The sequence below is a fragment of the Mesocricetus auratus genome, unplaced genomic scaffold, assembly GCF_017639785.1.
Source record: "Mesocricetus auratus isolate SY011 unplaced genomic scaffold, BCM_Maur_2.0 Super-Scaffold_100007, whole genome shotgun sequence".
Taxonomy (NCBI): domain Eukaryota; kingdom Metazoa; phylum Chordata; class Mammalia; order Rodentia; family Cricetidae; genus Mesocricetus; species Mesocricetus auratus.
The window spans coordinates 54008977-54033089 of NW_024429191.1; the positions used below are offsets into that span (position 1 = coordinate 54008977).

At 49.5% G+C, this 24113-nt stretch overlaps 2 protein-coding genes across 3 annotated transcripts; both read left to right on the top strand.

Annotated features, from left to right (window-relative positions):
- The first annotated feature begins 499 nt into the window (after positions 1-499).
- On the top strand, positions 500-3624 carry LOC101835833 (Rab interacting lysosomal protein). The gene is made up of 8 exons (XM_040749157.1): positions 500-912; positions 985-1078; positions 1171-1277; positions 1375-1560; positions 1822-1967; positions 2323-2445; positions 2905-2988; positions 3209-3624. Exons 1-8 carry the CDS (start codon positions 691-693, stop codon positions 3351-3353), a joined length of 1107 nt encoding a protein of 368 aa, XP_040605091.1. The 5' UTR covers positions 500-690; the 3' UTR covers positions 3354-3624.
- Positions 3625-3770: 146 nt separating this feature from the next.
- Scarf1 (scavenger receptor class F member 1) lies at positions 3771-18230 on the top strand. 2 transcript variants are annotated; one of them, XM_040749155.1, is made up of 11 exons: positions 3771-4160; positions 4480-4538; positions 4751-4852; positions 5596-6118; positions 10948-11166; positions 11696-11824; positions 13043-13146; positions 13284-13401; positions 15542-15663; positions 15758-15904; positions 16735-18230. In XM_040749155.1, the coding sequence occupies exons 1-11, from the start codon at positions 4060-4062 to the stop codon at positions 17574-17576; spliced, it is 2466 nt and encodes an 821-aa protein (XP_040605089.1). In that variant the 5' UTR covers positions 3771-4059; the 3' UTR covers positions 17577-18230. The 2 variants fall into 2 exon arrangements, with proteins under 2 accessions (XP_040605089.1, XP_040605090.1); XM_040749156.1 differs by having other exon boundaries at positions 15795-15904; positions 16735-17196.
- Positions 18231-24113: the final 5883 nt, after the last annotated feature.

The window sequence follows — 24113 nt, forward strand, 5'->3', positions numbered from 1 at the left end:
CTTGCTCTTATGAGTTCAGATTCTGGGTGTAGACTACTTTGGGGACTGGCTTGGGCAGTTCACAGCCAGGTACTGGGCCCCGCCTTCAGGCCTTTGAGGCTCCATGTACCCTAGACTCAGGGAGCTGAGTTGGGCCTGGCTTTCACACTCTACTGCCTTGAGCATATTTGCTGGTTTCTCTGTCCTTGGAAACCACCTATTTTCAACATCACTTCTAACGATTCTTTGGTCCTGTAGCTGTAAGGCCTGGCCTTGTCCACTTGTGAACTTTGTCGTTTCTGGTGGGGTAACAAGTACATCGGTGGCTGTCCCAGCAGTCCAGTAGAGGCTATTTGCTGACCTTCAGTCTTTCACTTCTCTGGAGTGCTTGGCAGCCGAGTGTAGGGGTGGAGCCTGGCTCAGGCACTATGGGGAGGGCTTGCCTAGAGTGACCACTTACGGCCCTCCCCTCAGCTCTTGGATACCTGCCTGGAAGTTGCTGTCCTATATCCAGTGACCTTGTAGGTGGACCAGAATAGGGCTCAAGGGGCCCAGGACACTCTCCCATCCCAAAGCTTTTTTCCCCATTTGCTCCTCCCTTGTCGTTTCTACTCCGCCCCTTATGGCCCTAAACTTCCTGGGCCGGAACTGTTTGGCTTTTTCCTGCCCCAGTTGAGGGTGGGGGCGGCTTTTGGCCTTAGGAGAGGAAAAATGGAACCCAGAAGGGTAACGCCCGGACCACCCAGCCAGGACTCTGCTGGGAGCGCGGGGTCAGCCGCGGAGCTCGTGTACCATTTAGCGGGGGCCCTGGGCACTGAACTGCAGGCACTGGCACGCCGTTTCGGGCCCGACGCGGCGGCTGGGCTGGTGCCACTAGTGGTGCGGGCGCTGGAACTCTTGGAAAAGGCGGCCGTGGGGCCCGCTCCGGACTCGGTGAGTCACCGGCTCCTCCTCTTACCCGGGACAACCGGCAGGCCCTAACCCCAAGTCCCCTGGCTCCTCCAGCTGCAGGTGTCCGCGCAGCAGGCCGAACTAGAGCTACGGCGGCTGCGCGAGGAGAACCAGCGCCTCCGCGGGGAGCTAAGCTCAGGGCCGCAGGGTGAGTGCGGGTCCCGCCGAAGCACAGTGAGCTAAGGGGCAACCGGGACCTTCGCACCCCGGAGACTGGTGCTAAGAACACCCCTTCCTCAGAGGAGCGCGCGCTGCTGCGACAGCTCAAGGAAGTGACGGACAGACAGCGGGACGAACTTCGGGCACACAGCCGAGATCTAAAGCGCCGAAGTCAAGAGACAGAAGCGGTGAGCGCGAGACCAGACGGGAGCGCGGAGTGGGGCGGGGCCGGGGCGGGCTTTGGAGCTCCGCCCACTTCCACTTGTTCTCTCGCTCCACCTCCAGCTGCAGGAGCAGTTGCAGCGCCTCCTGCTGGTCAACTCGGAGTTGCGGCACAAGCTGGCCGCAGTGCAGACCCAACTCAGAGCCGCACAGGACCGAGAGAGGGAGCGCCAAATAGCTCTGGATGGCTCCCGCCAGCTGGCTGAAGAACAGAGTCTGGAGCCCGAAGAGGCTACCCCAGATGACCGGGTGAGAGCTGGAGCGGAGTCAGGATTCATCCCAGAGCTCACAACATCCAGCACTTGGTGGGCCTGGCCTGCGTGTGCCATGCAGTATAGAGAAGGTTCGCAGAAGTCGGAAGGCAGCAACGGAGTTTCCATTGCAGCAGTAGTCCGACACCTTGTCTCTTAACTTTTCCTGCCAGACACTTTCCCTAACATTACTGTGAGCACCGGGATTTAGGGTAGGGCTAAGAGAGGCTACCCTCTGATCATGCCTGACCTCGCACAGGTGGATACTCTGCAGCAGCCAGGGCGCCCTCCAGAGGCCGTTCAGTGTGGCTTCAGCCGCGAGGAGCTTAAGCAGATCCTCCAGGAGAGGAATGAGCTCAAAGCCAACGTATTCTTGCTCAAGGAGGAATTGGCCTACTTCCAGCGGTGAGGGGCCGGAAGCAAGCCGCCTGTTCCTGGGCTACAGGTCACCCCACCTCATTCTTTGGATCATTTATAGGGTCAGCAGTGACATTTGACAGTGTCCTGCTCAGGTACTGGGAAGAAATAAAATCCATAGCCCTGCCCTTCTGGAACCTCATTCAAACAGGGCAACACCAGGGGTCACCACTAGAGCAGCAGGTCGGAGGTATTCTTAGGAGGGGCCATCTAAGTTCAGTTGAGAGGTGTTAGCAATACAGAGCCTTCAGGTGTTTCCAGGGGGAACTAAGCAGAGCTCAGTACTAGCTGGAAACCTGCTGTTGGCATTCCCACTTCCTTCCCCCTCTCACCCCCTCTTTAGAGAGCTGCTCACAGATCACCGGGTCCCTGGGCTTCTACTTGAAGCCATGAAGGTGGCAGTCAAGAAACAGCGGAAGAAGATTAAGGCCAAGATGTTAGGGACACCAGAGGAAGCAGAGGGCAGGTAAGACCCTGCCTCCATACAGACCTCTGCCTGCTGAGTTCTGATGTACCCAGTGACCCAGCCTCGCCACGCCCTGTGCCTCGCCTCGTCCTGTGCCTCACGGAACCTGCTGTCCAGCTGCCATCCTTCCCTCTGGAACCCACGGCTCCCACTTGCCCTGGCTGCTGTCCATCCCGCTGCAGAAATTGTGAATGCCACTTCTCCACATTCATTTCTGTTTCTTTCCTTGGCTGGAGCTCATTCCTAAAGAAAGCTGTGGCTGCTGCCTTGTGAGAGGCTGTTGTTTGCTGGGCTATAAAGTGAAAGCCTCAAGATGTCCCATGTCTCCTCAGTGTCCCCTTTCCAGCCCTGAGGCGTCTGCAGTCCCTCCATCCTCCCCTGATGCTCCTGAAAGTAGTTCAGGAGGCTCTACATGAGCTGGACTCAGTATCCATTAAGCCCTCCATTTCTTTATCTTAGTGATGATGAGGATGACTCATGGCTCCTGCTCTCCAACGACAAGGAAGATGCTCCCCTAGTTCCTGGATCCAGAATACAGAATTTGTATGTTGGGGGAGGGGCGGGGGAGGGGCCTGCCTGGCTCCTTTCCGCCCTTTTTTCTGCTGTCTTCCCTGCTGCTTCTTTGCCCTAACTGCCTTCAGTCCCTGTGACCTTGTGCCGCCCTCTTCCCTCCAAAGCCCCCTCCTCACCTCTGTCTACCCTCAGCCCACACTCCTGACGTCTCTGCCTTTGACTCAATGTACCTCTCTTGGTTTCCTTCCAGCTTTAGTTTATGGTATCGGGGTGAAACTGAGGCCCCCGAAGCTGAGACCAGCAGTACAGCTCCCAGCAATCTACAGGAAGGAGAAGCAGCCCCACAGCATCCCCACCTGGAACCTGTGGGCAGCCTTCCAGCCCCCGACTCCTGATGGGCCCTTCTCTGCTTTCTGTGGTCCGAGGGCTTCAGCTACGCAATAGGCTTAACTTTGGGTTCTGGCTGTGTATGGATGTGTGAACTCAAACAAGGACGAGGCTCCCTTATACCTAGCCGCACTAGGCATGATGGGATTTCAGCCTGTCTCCCTTCCTTGACATCTCCCTAGCCCCACTTTCCCCGTTGTGAGACAGTGGGCTGCCTGCCTCCCTGAGGCTTATGCAGGTGACCAGTGCAATAAAGCTTGTACCCATAACACCCCTAAACATGCTGTCTGTCTGTCTGTCTGTCTGTCTGTCTGTCTGTCTGTCTGTCTGTCAGTGCTGTGTTCCTTCCCAGCCCGGCCAGGAGCAGAGGCGTGGTGACATGGTGATGTTTCATTGCAAGGTCTCCTCACTGGGGATGAGAAGTGTCTCTTTATTTTGGGAGTATGGCTCCCACCCTCACCCCACTGCTTTGCCTGTCTCCAGTACTTGGGGAACCTGTGGCTTGCAGTCTTTTGTTCCTCTAGGCTAGGCTAAGCCCACTCAGCCTTCACCTTTCATTTCTGAGTGTTGAGCTGCCTGCCCTCCAGGGAGGTGCCTCATAGTAGTCCGCCCTCTGTGCTGGCTTCCTCAGGAAAAGCCTTGGGAGGAAGCAGGGAGGGGGTTGGGCACTGTGGGGACCAGATCAAACCAGGCCCTCCTACTCCACTGGCCGCCATGGAGCCGGGGCTGGCGTTCCCTCTGCTGCTGCTCTTGTCTTGGGGGAGCCAGGGATCCACACTAGACCCAGCTGGTCAGCACGTCTGTAGAGGCAGCAGGTGGGTCTTGTGGGAGTCTGCCTGGTAGAGGCGGTGGCTGACTAGGGTTGAGTCATCTTGGAAAATAAAGAGGCGGGTAGGAGGTCATGGGCCTGAAGGAAGGGGGGCTCTGTGGGCCACCTGGCAGGTGATAGATGGCCAGGGCAGAGTGGTGGGAAGGTCAGGGAAGGAGGAAAAAGGACTGGGGACATGGATACTATAACTATGGACTGTGACATCAGGACTAGATTTCCTAAGTGGGCCTGGGGAGACTCCCACACCTCAGTCAGCACTGGTGACCTACACTAAGGCGACCTGCTATCCCCTTTCTACCCTACAGCCCCTCTGAGCTCCAGTGCTGCCCAGGCTGGAGGCAGAAAGATGAAGAATGCACAATCCGTGAGTAGCCGGGACAGTCCCCTAGCCATGGAAAGGAAGGATATGACCCAGAGACAACCCTTCCTACACTGCCTCCCATCCTGAGCCCTGGAGATAGTGTCCACCCTGTGACCACTAACAGGGTGGCCTTGAAGGGAGCGGAGCCCCAGGAGTGGGTGAGAGGGTGCCCTTTGTGTTCCAGTCCTTTCTAGCCTGGGTGGGGTGTTTTTCAGCCGTCTGCGAGGGGCCTGATGCCTGCAAGGAAGAGGAGGTGTGCGTGAAGCCAGGTCTCTGTCGATGTAAACCTGGATTCTTCGGAGCCCAGTGCAACTCCCGTGAGTTTCAATGGCCGGGTCAAGTTGTTGGGCAGAACTGGCTGAGGGGCAGGAAATAAGCAAAGCAAACAGAGGTGTAAATTTAGAAGGGCAAGATCAAAATTCCCCAAGCTTCACTGAGGAAACAGGCTCAGAAAGTAGTGACAGGGAGATGTCCTGTGGGGCTGGGGGTCATAAAACCCTGTTTATCTGGCACTTTCACTCTTCTCTGTAAGGACAAATAAGAGCTGGGCAGAAGGCCATGGGCCTGTGATCCCTGCTAACTGTACCTCATACTTGAGTGGAGGGTAGGAGGAGCCTGGAACTAGACTCCTAAGAAGGAGTGAATAGTAGGCATGAAGAATCCCTGGGTTGGAAGAGGACATATGGACATTCCTGCCTTCCTGGTAGGCATCTCTTACTGGAAATCCAGGTGTCAGTGATGGCCAAGGAAGGGTAGAGAGACACCTCACAGGGAGAGGGAAGGGAAACATCCCACCCACCTGTGAGAATGGACACATCTGTCAAACTCAAGATCTGTTTTCTGGAATGTGAAATGGAGGTTAAGCCAAGGCTAAGGGTTTTGTCATCTGAATCTGGGGCCGGAAATGAGCTGGGTCCCAGGAGGAAAAGATGCCAGATGTTCTTAGGGTCTGCCCTTGGCTCTTGAAGAGCAGGCCTGTGTCCTTTTCCTTGAGGAAGGGGCAGGGAGAGGACCTGTGCCCAGCCATGAATCCACTTACCTCCCATTCCTAACCTCATAGGCTGCCCAGGCAAGTACTGGGGCCCTGACTGCCGTGAGAACTGCCTTTGCCATCCACATGGCCAGTGTGAGGCGGCCACTGGTGTGTGCCAGTGCCAGCCTAACTACTGGGGCAGACTCTGTGAGTCCGTCTGCTCCTGCGGCCCCCATGGACAGTGCGACCAAAAGACAGGTTTATGTCACTGTGATCCTGGATGGTGGTCACCCACGTGTCGTCGCCCATGCCAATGCAACCGAGCAGCACGCTGTGACCAGGTCACTGGAGCCTGCCTGTGCCCGTCTGGATGGTGGGGCCACCGCTGCAGCTTCAAGTGCAGCTGTCACAACTCGCCTTGCGTGCAGGACTCTGGCAAGTGTACCTGCCTGCCGGGCTGGTGGGGTCCTGAGTGTACTCACAGGTGCCAGTGTGTTCGAGGCCAGTGCAGTGTTACTTCTGGCCACTGTTCCTGCCCTCCTGGTTTCTATGGAACCCGCTGTGAGCTGCCCTGCGACCCTGGTCACTATGGAGCACAGTGCAGAGAAAGGTGAGGAGGACAGAGCAGCTGCAGGCAGAGGGGGGCAAGAAATAAGTCAGGTGATGGAGGGAGCAGCTCAGGTGATCTCCAAATAAGAAATAAGTCAGGTGATGGAGGGAGCAGCTCAGGTGATCTCCAAATAAGAAATAAGTCAGGTGATGGAGGGAGCAGCTCAGGTGATCTCCAAAATATGCAGAAGGCAGGAACGGGAGGGAAAAAGAACTTTGATGCATCTATGTCTACCCATGCCTGCTTCTCTCAGCCCATTAATGTTAAAAAGTAGAAGCCGGGCAGTGGTGGTACCTGCCTTTAATCCCAGCACTCAGGAAGCAGAGGCAGGTGGATCTCAGAGTTTGAGGCCAGCCTGGTCTACAGACTAGTTCCAGGACAGCTACACAGAGAAACTCTGCCTCAAAAAACAAAGAAACACTCTCAGCACTCACATCTGCTGCCCTCTACTGGCCGATAACTGCACTCATGTTCACATACCTCCACATAGATGCTCAAGCATATGGAGCAGTGGTTTTCAACTGTCCTAATGCTGCAACCCTTTAATACAGTTCCTCATGTTGTGGTGACCTCCAGTCATAAAACTATTTTCATCGCTACTTCCTTCATAACTGTGCCTTTGCTACTGTTACGAATTGTAATGTAAATATCTGATATGTGACCCCTGTGAAAGAGACATTCAAGCCCCAAAAGGGTCATGACCCACAGGTTGAGAACCACTGATACAGAATATATCCAAGCATAGTAGAACATACCTTTAATCCCAGTTCTGGTGAACAGAGGCAGGCAGATCAAGGCCAGCTTGGTTTACATAGCTCCAGGCCAACCAGAAATACATAGTAGGAGCCTCTCTCTGTCTCTCTGTCTCTCTCTCTCTCTATTTCTCTCTCTCTCTCCCTCCCACCCTCCCTCCTTGCCTCCCTCCATATATCCTCTATAATCCCAGCACTCAAGAGACTGAGGCAAGAGGATTCTCTGTTAGGCTGCAGGTTCCTAGCCTGGTTTACATAGCAAGTTCAAGTCAGCCAGCATTATTACATCGTGAGACTCTCAAAAAAGTAAAACAAACAACAGTTACTGCACAGCCTGTTGTGCTTGGGGTAGGCCTATAATCCCAGCACTTTGAAGGCAGAAGCATAGGATGACACATTGAATGTCAGACTGGGCTGCACACTGGGGTAGCAAGACAATGTAGGATCAGTAGTAACAAAGCAGGCTAGAGGCAGGAGGACCATTTGCTATCATTTTTAACAACTTAACTAGCCCGGGCTACACAAAGATACTGTCTCAGTAATTCCCCTCCCCACAAAGTAGCAACAAGCTATATTTAGAAAAAGGAATGGGTTTGGGGATACAGATCAATGGAAGAGAGCTGGCCTGGCACTCAGAAAGCCCTAGGTTCAATTCCCAGCATCAGAAAGGTCAGGGAGCCAAATGTATGGCAAGACATTATATCCCATAATACCTGTAGTGAGTATTTGAAACAACTGGAGTCAAATGTAAGCAGACATCATAAAACCCAGCCTTTACTATGGACAAATAAGAATTGCTATAGTCTTTTTCTTTTTGCTTTCCTCTCTTGTTTTCCTTTCTCTTTTTGTTTTTGTTTTGGTGTGGGTTCCAATCCCATGTTGATTAAGGTGACCTCAAACCCTTCCTTGCCTCCTCTTCCCACAGGCTGGGACTACAGGCACTCACCACCACAAGCCAGCTCCTCGCCTCCCCTTTTCTCTTATATTTTTGAGACAGGGTCTCACTCCATAGCCCAGGCAGACCTGGAGCTCACTATATAACACAGGCAATCTTCCTTTCTCTGCTTCCTGAGCACAGGGCTTTCAGGTCCTAGTGACCACTCTCAGCTTACAGTGTTTTGTTTTGTTTCTGAATGCTAGTCAGAATCAGCCAACTGATTTTTTTAATGACAAGGCCTTTTTGTGTAACTCAGACTGGTATTTGATTTGCAGAGGTTTTCCTGACTCTGCCTATGAGTGCTGGGATTAGAACATGAGGCACCACACCCAGCTCAGCTTCTCTGATTTTTATGAGCATCTCTTCTCCCTGATAATGGATCACAGATAATTAAGTATCTGGAGAGAAGAATCAAGCTTTTATTAGCATCAGTGGAAAATTAAGATGAGTTAATCCTAAAACTATCTCGATGAATACTTTCTATTTGACCTATCTATCTAGATATCCTATCTATCTATCTATCTATCTATCTATCTATCTATCTATCTATCTATGTTTTTCACAACAGGGTTTCTCTGTGTAGCCTTGGCTGTCTTGGAACTCTGTAGACAAGGCTGGCCTCGAACTCACTGAGATCCACCTGCCTCTGCTTCCCAAGTGCTGGGATTAAAACTGTGCACTCCCACTGCCTGGCTCATTTATTTATTTTTAATAATATTTTTAAATCTTTAGTTTTATTTTATGCATGTGGGGTTTGTTTTTGTTTTTGTTTTTTGTTTTTTTTTGTTTTTTTGTTTTTTCAAGACAGGGTTTCTCTGTGGCTTTGGAGGCTGTCCTGGAACTAGCTCTTGTAGTCCAGGCTGGTCTCGAACTCACAGAGATCCACCCGCCTCTGCCTCCCAAGTGCTGGGATTAAAGGCGTGCGCCACCAACGCCCGGCGCATGTGGGTGTTTTACCAGCATGTTTGTCTATGTACTAGAGCCTGCAGAGGCCAGAAGAGGATACCAGATCCCCTAGAATTGGAGTTACATACAGTTGTAAGTCACCATGTGGGTACTGGGAACTGAACCCTATTCCTCTACAAAAGTGGTTCTCAACCTTGCTAATGCTGTACCCTTTAATACAGTTCCTTATGTTGTGGTGACCCCAACTATAAAATTATTTTGTTGCTACTTCATAACTGTAGTTTTGCAACTGTTATGAATTGTAATGTAAAATATCTGATATGTGGCCTATGTAAAAGAGTCATTCAACCCCCAAAATGTAGAGATTCATAGGGTGAAAAACCATTGCTCTACAATTGTTCTTAACTAGTAAGCCATCTCTCCAGTGCCTATGTATTTTGTTTGTTTTTGTTTTTGAGACAGTGTTTCTCAGTGTAACAGCCTTGGTTATCCTGGAATACACACATGGTTGGCCTGGAACTCACAGAGATCTGCCTACCTAAAGGCATACACCACCTCGCCCAGCTGCCTATATTTCTTTTTTTTGTTTGTTTGTTTTGTTTTGTTTTGTTTTTTCGAGACAGGGTTTCTCTGTGGCTTTGGAGGCTGTCCTGGAACTAGCTCTTGTAGACCAGGCTGGCCTCGAACTCACAGAGATCTGCCTGCCTCTGCCTCCCAATTGCTGGGATTAAAGGTGTGCGCCACCAACGCCCGGCCTATATTTCTTTTTGAGAGGTGTCACTATTTAGATCATATTATACTATACAGTTCAAGAACGTACATTGTAAGTACATTCTTATCTATAAACTCAGAGATCTGCCTGTTTCTGCCTCTGCCCTGCTACATGATGCTTCTGGTGCTGGGCTTAAAGGTGTGTGCCATTACAGCCAGCATTATTTATCTTTTGAAATGACAGTCTTGGGGCCTGGAGAGATGGCTCAGCAGTTTAGAGCACTAGCTGCTCTTGCAAAGGACCAGGGCTTGAGTCCCAGCACCCACGTGATGGCTTGAAATCATCTGTAACTCCAGTTTCTGAAGCCCTAGTCTGGCTTCCTTGGTCACCAGGAATGCAAGTGGTGTACAGACGTACATGTGGGCAAAAGACTCATATATGTTAAGAAAAAAAAGATGGGTTTCTGTTGGAAGCCAGGGATATACCATGTTATATTCAAGAAGAATGAGTCTGTAGACTTTTCTGTTCTAGTTAAACTAATATGCCTTTAAAAAAAAATAAGCCAGGTTGTAGTGGCACATGCTTTTAATTCCAGCACTAGGGAGGCAGAGGCAGCCAGATCTCTGTGAGTTTGAGGCCAGCCTGGTCTACAGAGTGAGTTCCAGGAAAGCTAAGGCTTCACAGAGAAACACTGTCTCAAAATACAAAAACCAAATAATAATAACAATTAATAAATTAATCAAAGTAAGGACAGGGTATCTGTATACCAAATAATAATAACAATTAATAAATTAATCAAAGTAAGGACAGGGTATCTGCATACCAAATAATAATAACAATTAATAAATTAATCAAAGTAAGGACAGGGTATCTGTATACTGCTCGTTATCTAGTTGACGCTAGTCTCAAACTCCTCTGCTCAAGTGACTCCCCTGTCACAGCCTCCTGAACAGTTCCTTGTGTGGCACATGTCCCCTCTCCCAGTCACTCAGTCTGGTAGCCTCAGAGAGTGTGTGGTATGGGAAATAGAACAGAGCAAGGGGAGGAAGAGAGCTGGGTGGGAGGGAGGTGGAGGGTGGGAGGGAGGTGGAGGGTGGGAGGGAGGTGGAGGGTGGGAGGGAGGTGGAGGGTGGGAGGGAGGTGGAGGGTGGGAGGGAGGTGGAGGGTGGGAGGGAGGTGGAGGGTGGGAGGGAGGTGGAGGGTGGGAGGGAGGTGGAGGGTGGGTGGTAACTTGGCTGCTCCAGCTGTGCTGGTAGCTTCTGACATCCCTTGAGAACTCAGGGAAGGATAAGTCACAGAGCAGGGTCTCAGGAGTGAGGTGGAGGCTTGTGAGCCCTCGGAGATCACCTGTCCGACCTTTCCACTGTACTGCACAGGCGAGGCTTCAGCTTGACTGATCCATCCGGGACCTGGATGCTCTCCAGTGTCCTGAGGCCTCAGTAGGTCCGGTGGGTAGCACACAGGTTGGAATCTATGGCATTCAGTCGCTCCCAGTGAGCCCATGAATCCTTTTTCTTGCCAGCTGTGGCCACTGCAAGCTGAATGCAACGTGCTCTCCAGTCACAGGCACCTGTGAGTCCTGCAGGCCTGGTTGGAATGGGACTCAGTGCAAGCAGCCGTGTCCTCCTGGAACCTTTGGTGAGAGGTGCCATGAGCAGTGCCCCCACTGCCGGCTTGGAGAGCCCTGTCATGCAGAAACTGGGCACTGCCAGCGCTGTGACCCTGGTTGGTTGGGGCACAGGTGAGAAACTACCTTCCTCAGGATACAGTTTTCTCCTAGACCCCTCCTCTCAGCTGCTCTTTCTGGGAGAGCTGCCCCTTCTAAAAAGGTCACATTCGCCGGGCGGTGGTGGCGCACACCTTTAATCCCAGCACTCGGGAGGCAGAGGCAGGCGGATCTCTGTGAGTTCGAGGCTGGGCTGGACTGACAGCCTCCAAAACAATACAGAGAAACCCTGTTTCGTAAAAACCAAAAAAAAAAAAAAAAAAAAAAAAAGGTCACATTCACACAGCTCAGGGGAAGAGAAGGTTCTCGGGGGTTCTGGGGTGACTTTGGGAGCTGCCTCCTCCTTGGACCTTTCCTTCTTCTCCTTTCAAGGACCTGTAGTTTGTCACCCACTTGGGTTTGGCTCCAGGTTGAAGGCCGTGTATACATGAGCTTTGCTGCAGGGGAATGACACTTTTGGGAGACTGAGTTTGGGAACATGGGAGAGGCTGTAGGCCTTTCTGTCTTCCCACTTCTGAGTTTTGCTTCCCTTATGTGACCCCAGATGTGAGAATCCCTGTCCCCTTGGTTCCTTTGGGGAGGGCTGCAGCTCCATCTGCCCCACCTGTGTTCAGGGGACCTGCGATGCTGTGACAGGGGAATGTGTCTGCAGTGCTGGCTACTGGGGGACCAGGTAAGGACTAAGTCCTGGGGACAGAGGGTTATGGGATTTGAGGTCAGGCCTCTGTGTAATGCTTCCTAAACATCTCTCATTGAGCCAGGAGTGGTGGTGCACGCCTTTAATGCCGACACTTGGGAGACAGAGGCAGGCGGATCTCTGTGAATTTGAGGCCAGCCTGGTCTACAAAGTGAGTTCCAGGACGGGCTCCAAAGCTACACAGAGAAACCTTGTCTCCAAAAACCAAAAAAAGAAAAGAAAAAAAAAAAAAAAAAGAGAAACCAAAACCATAAGACCAGCCTGGTCTACAAGAGTTAGTTCCAGGACAACCTCCAAAGCCACAGAGAAACCCTGTCTCAAAAAAACAAACAAAAAAAAAACCAAGTTGGGTGTTGGTGGCACATGCTTTTAATCCCAGCACTTGGGAGGCAGAGGCAGGCGGATCTCGGTGAGTTTGAGACCAGCCTGGTCTACAAGAGCGAGTTCCAGGGCAGCCTCCAAAGCCACAGAGAAACCCTGCCTCAAAAAACAAAAACAAAACAAAAAAAACAAAACAAACAAAAAAACCCAAAACCAAAAAAACAAACAGCAGCAACAACAACAAAAAACATTTCTCACTGTGCCTCTCTACTTCCCAGAAAATCTCTCCAACTAAGACATTAATTCTCCTGTGTGGGGTGGTGCCTTCTAGAGAAATTCAGAGGTTAATATAAAAGAACTAAAAAATAAATGAGACTTTTTAAAAGGAAAGAAAAAAATAAAAGTAACTTTTAAAGGAAAGAAAAAATCAGGGAAAAGGGGGGATGGGGGCTCACTGCTCAAGTGAGGACTGTGCTTAGGGGTGGGACACAGACCCCACTGTTGTCCCTCTAGTTCTTTGTGTGTCAAGCAGCCAGCATCTCCAGGCAGGTGTCCATCTAAAGGACAACTCAGAGTGTCAAGTGGAGAAGACCTGTTTTATAGAGGAAGGGACGGAGGTCCAGGGCGTTGGGAATGGAACAAGTCCTTGATGCCCTGCATCTTGCTTCTCCCATATTAAGGTTGAGGGATGAAGGGTGCCAGAGGTAGGTCCCAAAGTCTCTGCAGTGACTCTCAACAATGCAGGGCCACTTGGCATGTGACTTAGAAGTCAGAGGGGGCTACCAGCAGGGGGCGGGGACAGTACCCAGAAATCTACTCTACTTTCCCCACTGAGGTGCCTTCAGCTTAACCTTTTCTATTACCTACCTCTAGCTGCAATAGTTCCTGCCCACCTGGCTTCCATGGAAACAACTGCTCTACCCCCTGCCAATGCCCAGAGGGGCTCTGCCACCCTGTGTCCGGGGCCTGTCAACTGGGTAAGTGGAAGGAGGATGAGGGAACATTTGGTCCTTTCCACTGTATTCATGAGTCTCATCTGCAGGGAAGGATGGGCCCATTTCAAAAATGGGACCCTCAAAGTCCCTGAACATGTGGCCGTCTCCCATGTTCCCAGGCCAACATAGCAGAAACGCCCTCATGGCGGGCATCTTGGTACCTCTGTTACTGCTCCTGGTGGGTCTCATCTGCTGCGTTTACTGCTGCTCAGCCACCCGACTGGACCCCAAGGACAGGTAAACACTGGCCATTCTGTGTGTTCTTCTGGGGTGGGAAACAAGGGCCGAACTTGTCACACTTCAGGTAGTGATACTTGGCACAGATTGAAGCCTGGAACTGTTTGTCTTCCTCAGAAACTTTTGACAAGGAAGTGTCTGAGTCACATGAACACAAGCAGGGGGTACTGAGTGGCAGGGGACTCAAAGTCAAACTTGCAGCTGAGGACTGAGTTCGTGACATCGTGATAAGGTCAGGGACAGAGGAGAACTCAACAGCTCAGCAGAGAAGGGAAGAGACCAGATTTCAAAATGTCAGGAAAGCCAGGCAGTGGTGGTGTGTGCCTTTACCCAGAAAGCACTTGGGAGGCAGAGGCAGGTGGATCTCTGTGAGTTTGGGGCCAGCCAGTTCAGGATAGCCAAGGCTATGCACAGAGAAACTTTCTCTTGAAAAAACAAACAAACGCCGGGCGTTGGTGGCGCACGCCTTTAATCCCAGCACTCGGGAGGCAGAGGCAGGCAGATCTCTGAGTTCGAGGCCAGCCTGGTCTACAAAGTGAGTTCCAGGACGGCCTCCAAAACCACAGGGAAACCCTGTCTCGAAAAACCAGAAAAAAAAAGAAAAAACAAGCAAACAAACAAAGTCAGGGAAGAGAGGGACAGAACAGTCTGAGCTGTGGTTTTGCTTGGTACTTGGCCTGAGAGTTAGATTACAGAGACAGTGTGTTTACCTATCACATTGCTCTCTGTATCTCTTGGCCCCTTCGACACTCACCGCATCGTGGAGGCCTGCCACTGGGAATGTGGTGTGAGGACCATTTTCATCAATTTACTAAGACACTGAAGCTCATGGTGTCTCAGCTGCTTATGGCTCACATAGAGGCCCAGCCTGGTTCTCTGGACTCTTTGTCTAGTGTTCTTTCTCGTCACCATACCAGGACTCATAGGGCTTGCACACGCTGAACAAGCGCTCTGCTGCTGAGCTGTACCCTGAGCCTTGTTTGTTTGCTTGACTTTTGAGAAAATACCTCACTGTGTAGCCCAGGCTGTTATGAACTGGGTATCTTCATTCATCAGCCACTTGAGTGCTAGGGTTCCAGGAATATGTCACCATACTGGACCCTAATCCTTGATTTTATCCTTTGTGCTGTGGGGCATTCGTAGATGAGCAGAGCCTGAGGGTAGAGAAGCCCATCCTCCCCCTCCCCCCCAGAAGAAGATGAGGACTTGTCCAAAGGCTGTCACTCCAGTTTGGGAGTGGAGTAGAGAGGGGACAAAGGCAAGTTCCTGGGACTCAGCTAGGATGATAGTCACAAAGGTTTTTTAGAAACCATTGCAGGTACCCAGTACTGTACCTGGCGCTGGACCCTGCCAATAGTTCTGTCAGATTTACAATTGAGGGCAAGAAAACGAGTGAGAGCTAACATGGTTGCTGCCTGGTTCTAGAGCAGTGGTTCTCAACCTTCCTAATGCTACAACCCTTTGATACGGTTCCTCATGTTGGTGACCCCCAGTCATAAAATTATTTTTGCTGCTACTTCATAACTGTAATTTTGCTACTGTAATGTCAATATTTTTGTAGATAGAAGTTTGTCAAAGGGGTCATGACCCATAGTTGAGAACCACTGCTCTAGAGCCGTGTTGTTTTCTGTGATTTAGATTTTGGGCTCCAGTGTGACGAGTCTTTTTCTGTCCTGCCTGTCAGCTCCCAAATAATGACACAGAGACCTCATATTAATTATGAAACTCCATCTATAGCTTAGGCTTGTCCTAACTAGTTCTTATAACTTAAATTAACTTATTTATATTAATCTACATTCTACCTATGGCTGTTACCTTGCCTCCTGCACATCCTGCTTGCTCTGTGTCTCCTGGTGTTTCCAACTTTCTTCTTCCCAGAGTCCTCTCTGTCCCCGGAAGTCCTGCCTGACCTCTTCCTGCCTAGCTATTGGCCATTCAGCTCTTTATTAAATCAATCAGAAGGCTCCTTGGCAAAGACATGTTCACAGTGTAAACAAATATTCTGCAACACTATAGCTTGGATTTGATTTTGTCATCAATGTAAGGCCATTGAAGTAGATGTAGTCACCTGTCACACCCTGTCAGTCTGACCTGGGCCCCTTATCTTACACTAATCACCCCTTCTCTGCCACCCTCTCAGGCCAGAGAGAAATGGAGCTGCCTTGTTCAGAATGAAGCAGCAGGTGTGGGGGGCCCTCACCAACCTGGGCTCTTCACTGCCCTGTGGCTCCCTCAGCAACTACAAGCTACCCTGGGTGACGGGTAAGTGGGCACTGGGGGTCAGGGTCAGGAGTCTAGGGCCAAGATGGGGTAAGGCTTCCCATGAGACCCCAGACCTGACTCGGAGCCCCTATAGTTTCTCACCACGACCCGGAGGTCCCCTTCAACCACAGCTTTATCGAGCCACCCTCTGCTGGCTGGGCGTCTGATGATTCCTTCTCTTCTGACCCTGACTCTGGAGAAGAGGACGAAAATCACACCTACTCCGTGCCACCTCGAGAAGGTAACCCCCAGCAGCTCCCAGGAGCCCCCAGCAGCCCCCAGCCGGGGCAACCTTGCCTGCCATGACACCTTCTATGATCCTTCAGTAAACGGGTGTCCAGTGCTTATCCCACCACTTGCTGTTTCTGGCTTGAGCACGAGTTCAGAACGAAGGAGAGCCCTGTCCTCACCAAGCTTGTAGTCTGGTGGGCAGTAAAAGAAAAGCCATGCCGAGCATGGCGGCACATGCCTTTAATCCCAGCATTTGGGGTCCAGAGGCAGGTGAGTTCAAGTCCAGCTTTGTCTAAATAGTGAATTCCAGGATAGCCAGGGGTATGTAGAAAGACCCTGCCTATTAAATAAAATGTCACTAGACAATAGAGGACAGAATTGTCCTAAGACCCCTTCCAGGAGAGACATAAGCAACTTCTACCCCTTTTCCTAAAATTAAGGCCTCAACAACAAACCGAGGCCCAATGCCACCAAAGCTTATTATGGAACCAATGAATTCATTGGTTTTCCATATAGTGAGAGTTTATTTACAGGGGTCTGGGTGTTCCTCCCTGCAGTAGGCCATCTCTAAAAAGCCTTTACAGCAGGGACGTGGGCTTACTCAGCCACACAGATGGAGCCCTCCTCTATTGTATTCCCCCCAGCCTGTAGATTCTAGCAGCTCCAAGTGGGGAGGGGCAGAGAGGAGTGAAGGAGCAGTGTCTACCGTCCCAGCCCCTCCCCACCTCGCTCTTCCTTGCCACCTCTTGAGGCCTCTGGGGAGAGTCCGTGGCCTGGGTAGACTGGATTAGAACAATGTGCCTAGCCTTACACTGTTCTTTCCGTCTCCTCCCCTGCCAGGGATGGTCTCTGTGGCCCAAGAGGAGTCACCAGCGGCCAGCCTTCCTGGAGGTCCCTTCCCTCCCCCTGAGGATGCTTCCACACCATTCCCCATCCCACGCACCTCCAGCCTGGCTAGGGCCAAGAGGCCGTCTGTCTCCTTTGCTGAAGGCACTAAGTTTGCACCGCAGAATGGCCGAAACTCTGGGGATCTCTCCAGCCCCATACGAAAACCCAAGAGACTCTCGAGAGGTGCTCAGCCACGTCCTGAAGGGCAGGAGGCTGAGGAACCTGCAGGCCCAGAACAAGCAAACACAGAGGAGGATGTTCCTACTACCATAAGCCCTGGAGATGCTGCTACTATTCACCAACCCCCACCTACTAACCGGACAGTGGCTGAGTGTGTGGAAACCACCAATAGCAGCATCCAGGAGAGCTCAGGCTCTGTGGCCACAATCTATATGCTGGCAGGGACACCCCAGAAACCGGAGGGCCCTGTCTTGTCTGTCTTCCGTCGTTTGGGAAACTACCAGAAAGACCAGGCAGCACCCAAGGTCAAGAGTGCCATCCCTAAGCCTTTACGTCGATCTCTGGGTCGGAACCAGGGCAGCCCTGGGCTCTCCCAGAGCTCTGGCTCAGCTCCAGAAGCCATGCTCTCTGGAACCATAGAGTCCACAGAAGTTAGGCCAGAGGAAGCATCCAGAGGTCTGGGAGATGGCACTGAGAGCTTAGGGACAGTTCAGGAGCCAGTCTCTGGGAACAGCTCCCTGGAACAGTGTTCCCAGAAGCAGGTTGAAGAGAAAGAGCAGGAGGAGCCCCTGTATGAGAATGTTGTGCCCATGTCTGTGCCGCCACAGCACTGAGAACCCTGAATTTGGTGAGTGGGAAGACTGTGGATGGGGATGTGGGGATAGGAGGATGCTGAAACTGCTATGGACCAGTGTGGGGAGAGGAGGATGCTGAAACTGCTATGGACCAGTGTGGGGAGAGGAGGATGCGGAAACTGCTATGGACCAGTGTGGGGAGAGGAGGATGCGGAAACTGCTATGGACCAGTGTGGGGAGAGGAGGATGCTGAAACTGCTATGGACCAGTGTGGGGAGAGGAGGATGCGGAAACTGCTATGGACCAGTGTGGGGAGAGGAGGATGCGGAAACTGCTATGGACCAGTGTGGGGAGAGGAGGATGCGGAAACTGCTATGGACCAGATCGGGCTTTGTGCTGGGAATTAATGCCAAGGCTGTGACAGACTAAGCAGAAACCAAGCCCTGGAAGAGGCGTGGGTTACAGGCCACCTGGCTGTTGGTCTGGCCCTGACAGTGTCCCCAGGTAGGATTGGAAGGATAGAGACTCTGCAGAACCGGTCAGATGAAGGAGAGAGCTACAGGACTCTTCTTCTGTTGTCCTGGACTTTGTCACAAGACCATTCTTTCCGTCACTTCAAAACATTTTTTTTCTGAAATGGAAAACAACCTAAATGTTTGATGATAAAGATTGAATAAACTAATATTTCTTTTAGAATATGTATTAAATTATTGGGGGAGGGTATTGCCACAACACTCATGTGGATGTCAGTGGCCAACTGTTGGGAGTTAGTTCTTTCCTGCCATCTTGTGAGTCTGGGGATAGAACTCAGGTTGCCAGGCCTGGGACCCAAACGCTCTAACCACTGAGCCACTTTGCTAGTCATTCTTGTTTGAGACCGGGTCTCCCATGTAGCCCAGGCCGGTTTCAAACTTGATCTGTGGTTGGAAATGTCCTTGAATTTATGGTCCTCTTGCCGCTACTTCCCAAGGGCTGGCCTGTACAACCTGAGTTTTCTGTTTGTATAGAACTCCATGCATGGTAGGCAGGTATACTACCAACTAAGCTACACATCAGCCCAGTTGAACAAATATTTCTTGGTTTTTGTTTGTTTGTTTTGGGTTTTTGAGACAGGGTTTCTCTGTATTGTATTAGAGGCTGTCCTGGAACTCACTCTGTAGATCAGGCTGGCCTCGAACTCACAGAGATCCACCTGCCTCTGCCTCCCGAGTGCTAGGATTAAAGGCATGCGCCACCACCACCCTGCTCTTTTTTTTTTTTAAGATTTATTTATTTATTATGAATACAACATCCTTCCTCCATGTATGTCTGCACATACCAGAAGAGGGCACCAGATCTTGTTACAGATGGTTGTGAGCCACCATGCGGTTGCTGGGAATTGAACTCAGGACCTCTGGAAGAGCAGTCAGTGCTCTTAACCTCTGAGCCATCTCTCCAGCTCCAAATATTTCTTAAAATTGGTTTTGCTGAGCAGTGGTGGTGCACTCCTTTAGTCCCATCTCTTGGAAAGCAGAAGCAGTCAGATCTTTAAGCTTGAGGCCAACCTGATTTATGGAGCAAGTTCCAGGACAGTCAGGACAACATAGAGAAATCCTGTATATAAAAAAAACAAACAAACAAAAGCAAAAAGCTTGATTAATATTTTATGTATATGAGTGTTTTGCCTTCATATATCTGTTTACTGTGGGTGTGCCTGGTACCCTCAGAAGTCAGAAAAGGGTAGTGCATCCCTTGGAACTGGAGTTATGGAGGGTTGTGAGCTACCCTGTGGGTGATGGGAACCAAACCCTGTGTTCTCTGCGAGAACAAGTGACCTGTCCATCTCTCCAGACTGTTTTTTTCTTTTTGTGCCCGTATGTTCCTGTGCATGCGCCCTTTTCAATGCTATGGAGCTTAAAGGACTATTGGATATGGGTTCTCTCTTTTAGGGTTGTGAGGTTTGTGGGCAAGCGCCTCTATCCACTGACATCTGGCTGTCACACTTTCTGTCACAGGACACATGCTGAAAAGCATCCCTTGTTTGTCTTACAAATTATGTTTTTTGTTTGTCTGTTTTGTTTTGAGATAGGATCTCACTATGTACACTGACTGGTCTGGAACTCACAGAAATCCACCTGCTTCTACCTCCCGAGTACCAGCATTAACAGCATGTGCCACCATGCTTAGCTTTATTTTTAGATGTCAGTGAATATAAAGCTTTTTCATAAAATTTGATGGTGCTAAAGAAAGAATAACAGGGGGCTGGAGAGATGGCTCAGAGGTTAAGAGCACTGACTGCTCTTCCAAAGGTCTTGAGTTCAATTCCCAGCAACCACATGGTGGCTGACGACCATCTACAATTCAGTCTGGTGTATATGTAATAAATAAATCTTGAAAAAATATTTAAAAAAAGAAAGAATAACAAACAAACAAAATGAGGTGTGGGTAGGATGAACAGAATTCAGGGTTATCCTCAGGCTACACAGCAAGTTGGAGCCAGGTAAGGCCACATGAGATTTTGTCTCAAAACCAAAATAACAAGGAGTTTCATTGTGTGAAAATAACATAGATCATAAGCTACCCCTCCTGACCATGCTTGACTTTTTTTTTCTTTTTTCTTTTGGTTTTTCAAGACAGGGTTTTTGTTTTGTTTTGTTTTCGAGACAGGGTTTCTCTGTGTTGTTATGGAGGCTGTCCTGGAACTCACTCTGTAGACCAGGCTGGCCTTGAACTCACAGAGATCCACCTGTCTCTGCCTCCTGAGTGCTGGGATTATGCCAGCAACGCCCGGCTCAAAACAGGGTTTTTGTTTCTTTTTTTTGTTTTTTGTTTTTTGTTTTTATGAGACAGGGTTCCTCTGTGTTGTTATGGAGGCTGTCGGTCCAGCCTGGCCTTGAGACAGGGTTTATTTTTGTTTTTGTTTTTTGTTTTTTTCTTGTGTAGCCCTAGTTGTCTTGGAACTTGCTCTGTAAACCAGGCTGGCCTCAAACTCAGAGATCTACCTGCCTCTACCTCCCAAGAGCTGGTACTAAAGGTGTGTGCTACCACCGCCCAGTTTGGGTAGTTGTTTCTAATTGTTTCAATACAAAATGATGCTGTGGGTTGAGCATATTAAAGCACTTGCTTAGGAGTGAGATGCTGAGGACTTGATGAGAACATTAAGGAATGTATACACTTGCTCCAAGTGGCCTTCCAAAACATGTGTATGGGTTTGTATTCTTACAAGCTAAGAGGGTACTAGGTGATCATGGTGGCACACACCTTTAATGTCAGCACTCAGGAGGCAGAGGCAGGCAGATTCCAAATCCAGTCTGGTCTATAGAGTGAGTTCCACAACAGCCAGAGATACACAGTAAAACCTTCTCTTGAAAAAACAAAACCAGGCAGGCGGATCTCTGTGAGTTCGAGGCCAGCCTGGTCTACAGAGTGAGTTCCAGGACAGCCTCCAAAAACAATACAGAGAAACCCTGTCTCGAAAAACCAAAAAAAAAAAAAAAAGGAAAAAAAAAGAAAAAACAAAACCAACCAACCAAAACAAAACAAAACTGTGAGAGTATTCATCCCCCCCCCAAAAAATCTGACAAGTTAAAAAAAAACAGTAGCTCTGTATTTTGATATAAAAACAAAGTAAAATTATTTACTAAATCTTAAAATGTTTCTAAAAACAAAAAACTTTTTTTGAGGCAGAGTCTTACTGTGGCAGCCAAGGTTAGCTTTGAACTCTGGATCTTCATGTTTAGACTCTGAAGTGCTGGGATTATAGGCATACATCCCAAGTTAGACTAGTAAAAAATGTTTTTTAATCATTCTAAAATGACAGGCATGTTGTCAGTACAGAGGCAGAGGCAGAGGCAGAGGCAGAGGCCTCCATGCCAGCCAGGACTATATTGGGAGATCCTATCTCAGAAAAACAAACCCAAAGTGGTGGAGCCAGGAGGTGTGAGAGTGGCAGACAGGTCCACCGTCAGCTCCAGTGCTGAGGAGTGAGGAGGGGAGACCCCCAGGGCTCACAGGCCAGTCAGCTTAGCCTGCTTTAGGAACTCCAGGTTCAATTAGAGACCCTGGTCTACACAGTGGGTCAACAAACAAGGTGTAGTGCCATTAAGGAAAGACACCCTATATCAAACTCTGGCCTCCTTCATATGCAGGTGCACACACATGAACATGTATGTGTATGTGCACTCATGTATGCAAACAAAAAAGTATAGAAAAACAAAAACCAAAACCATCAGCAGGGCAGTGGTGGCACATGTCTTCAATCCCAGCACTCAGGAGGCAAAGGCAGGTGGACTTGGACTCTGAGTTCAAGGCCAGCCTGGTCTACACAATGAGCTCCAGGACAGCCAGAGCTGTTATACAGAGAAACTCTGTCTCAGAAACAAACAAAACAGTCAAACAACAAAACAAAACAAAACCCCAAACTAAACCAAAACCCAATGCTATCACTGGTACTGTGGCTATAACACAATGATAGAGCTTGCCCAGCATATGTAAGGCCCTGGGGTTGATACCCAGTACCACCTACCCCTACATAGAAAAGTATCTTTTAGGTCCTAACACCCACCCACATGGCAGCTCACAATCTCCTAAGTGTAGTTTTATGGGATCCCATGCCCTTTTCTGGTGTGCAGACATACATGCAGCCAAAACACCAGAAAAAAAATACATAAATCTTTGAGAAAAGTATCTTAAAATACTCAGGGGTTAAAATAATTTGCTGTTTTAGAGGAGGACTAAGTTTGGTTCCCATTACCTCGTTGGCAACTCAACCACTTCATTCCAGTTCCAGGTGACCTGATGCCCTCTTCTGGCCTCCAAGGGTAATGCATGCATGCGGTGCACATTAGACAATACACTTAAAAAAGCTATCTTGTTACTATTTGCATTTCTATGTTCATTCTAAGGATCTTACTAGACCTTAAGACTTAAAAGTGTTGAATTTTTCTACATATTTATTAAATTCTTTTTTGTTTTTGAGACAATCTCATTCTATTGCTTAGGTTGACCTGGAACTATATCCTAGGCAGCCTTGGAATACATGGCCATCCCACCTGTTTCATTCTCCTGAGTGTTTGGATTATAGGTGTGAGCCACCAGACCCGGTTTATGGTATTTCTTTAAAAAGCAAAACAAGGGCTGGAGAGATGGCTCAGCGGTTAAGAGCACTGACTGTTCTTACAGAAGTCCTGAGTTCAATTCCTGGCAACCACATGGTGGCTCACAACCACCTTGAGTGAGATCTGGTGCCCTCTGCTGTCGTGCAGGCAGAAGGCTGTATACACAATAAATAAATAAAATATTATAAAAAATAAAATAATAGGCTGGGCGTTGGTGGCGCACGCCTTTAATCCCAGCACTCGGGAGGCAGAGGCAGGCGGATCTCTGTGAGTTCGAGACCAGCCTGGACTACCAAGCGAGTTCCAAGACAGCCTCCAAAGCCACAGAGAAACCCTGTCTCGAAACCCCCCCCAAAAAATAAATAAATAAAAATAATAAAATAAAAAACAAAACAACAACAAAAACAAAAAGACAGGGTCTACAGCTGGCAGTGGTAGCTTTTAATTCCAGCACTCAGGGGGCAGAGGCAGGTGGAGCTCTGAGTTCAAGGCCAGCCTGGTCTAAGTTTCAGGACAGCCAGGACTACACAGAGAAACCCTGTCTCAGACAAAAAAAACCCCCACAGTCTCAGCAGTAGTGGTGCACACCTTTAATCCTAGCACTTGGTAGGCAGAGGCAAGCAGATAGCTCTGAGTTAGAGGTCAGCCTGGTCTGCATAGTAAATTCCAGGACAGCCAGGGCTACACGGAGAAACCCTGACTCAGAAAAAACAAAAAACTGACAAAAATAATCAAACCAGGGTCTCACTGTATAGCCCTGGCTGGCACTGGCCAGGACCCTTGTAGACCAGGCTGACCTTGATTTAAAGAGTTCTGCCTGCCTCTACCTCCCTAGTGCTGAGATTACAGTTGTGGGCTGCAACTCCTGGCTTATTACTTTAGATTTGCCAAAAGTCCTGCTAGTCTAGCCTAGGCATTCCCAATTAAAAATAAAAAGTTTCATTCAGATGGATCTGGGTCATCTTCACAGTGACTTCTTGTTTCGTTGCTTTGACAACGCCACCTAAATCCTGAGGATTTCATCTGGAATATAAGGACAACAGCTATGTCTAGGGTGACGGTAGGGATAAAGAGACACAGAGTGTAAAAGTTTAGCTATCAATAAAAGTTAATTACCATTGACACCACCATAACCCTCCCAGTGCGGCATGATCTCGTGCCCTAGAATCTGGTACTTTTCCCTCACTCAAGTTTTCATCCTACAAACTCGTATTATGCACCGGCTTGAGTTTACTTTAATAGGAAGAGCTAGTAGTACCAAAGACTAAGACATGTCTGTCCCCAAAGAGTTTCCGGTGAGTGGAAAACGGGGATATGTGTCATAAAGAATTACAATCAGCAGACAAAGAGAGCTACGGGCATTATAGAGAGTGGCTAGCGAAGGCTTTCCAGAGGAGGCGCTGCCCAAGAAAGGGCCCTATTGAGAGAGAGCAAATTGAGAACCCCAGAGATTCCACGGGCTTGGAGCACTCAGGACCAG

Bases quoted from the DNA above. Each gene is read 5' to 3' on its own strand.
- LOC101835833 (XM_040749157.1), top strand. From the start codon at position 691: ATGGAACCCAGAAGGGTAACGCCCGGACCACCCAGCCAGGACTCTGCT. The intron at 1,278-1,374 runs GTGAGCGCGAGA...CTCCACCTCCAG, and splicing joins GAAGTCAAGAGACAGAAGCG to CTGCAGGAGCAGTTGCAGCG. The intron at 1,968-2,322 runs GTGAGGGGCCGG...CCCCCTCTTTAG, and splicing joins GAATTGGCCTACTTCCAGCG to AGAGCTGCTCACAGATCACC.
- Scarf1 (XM_040749155.1), top strand. From the start codon at position 4,060: ATGGAGCCGGGGCTGGCGTTCCCTCTGCTGCTGCTCTTGTCTTGGGGG. The intron at 6,119-10,947 runs GTGAGGAGGACA...TTTTCTTGCCAG, and splicing joins GGAGCACAGTGCAGAGAAAG to CTGTGGCCACTGCAAGCTGA. The intron at 13,147-13,283 runs GTAAGTGGAAGG...CCATGTTCCCAG, and splicing joins GTCCGGGGCCTGTCAACTGG to GCCAACATAGCAGAAACGCC.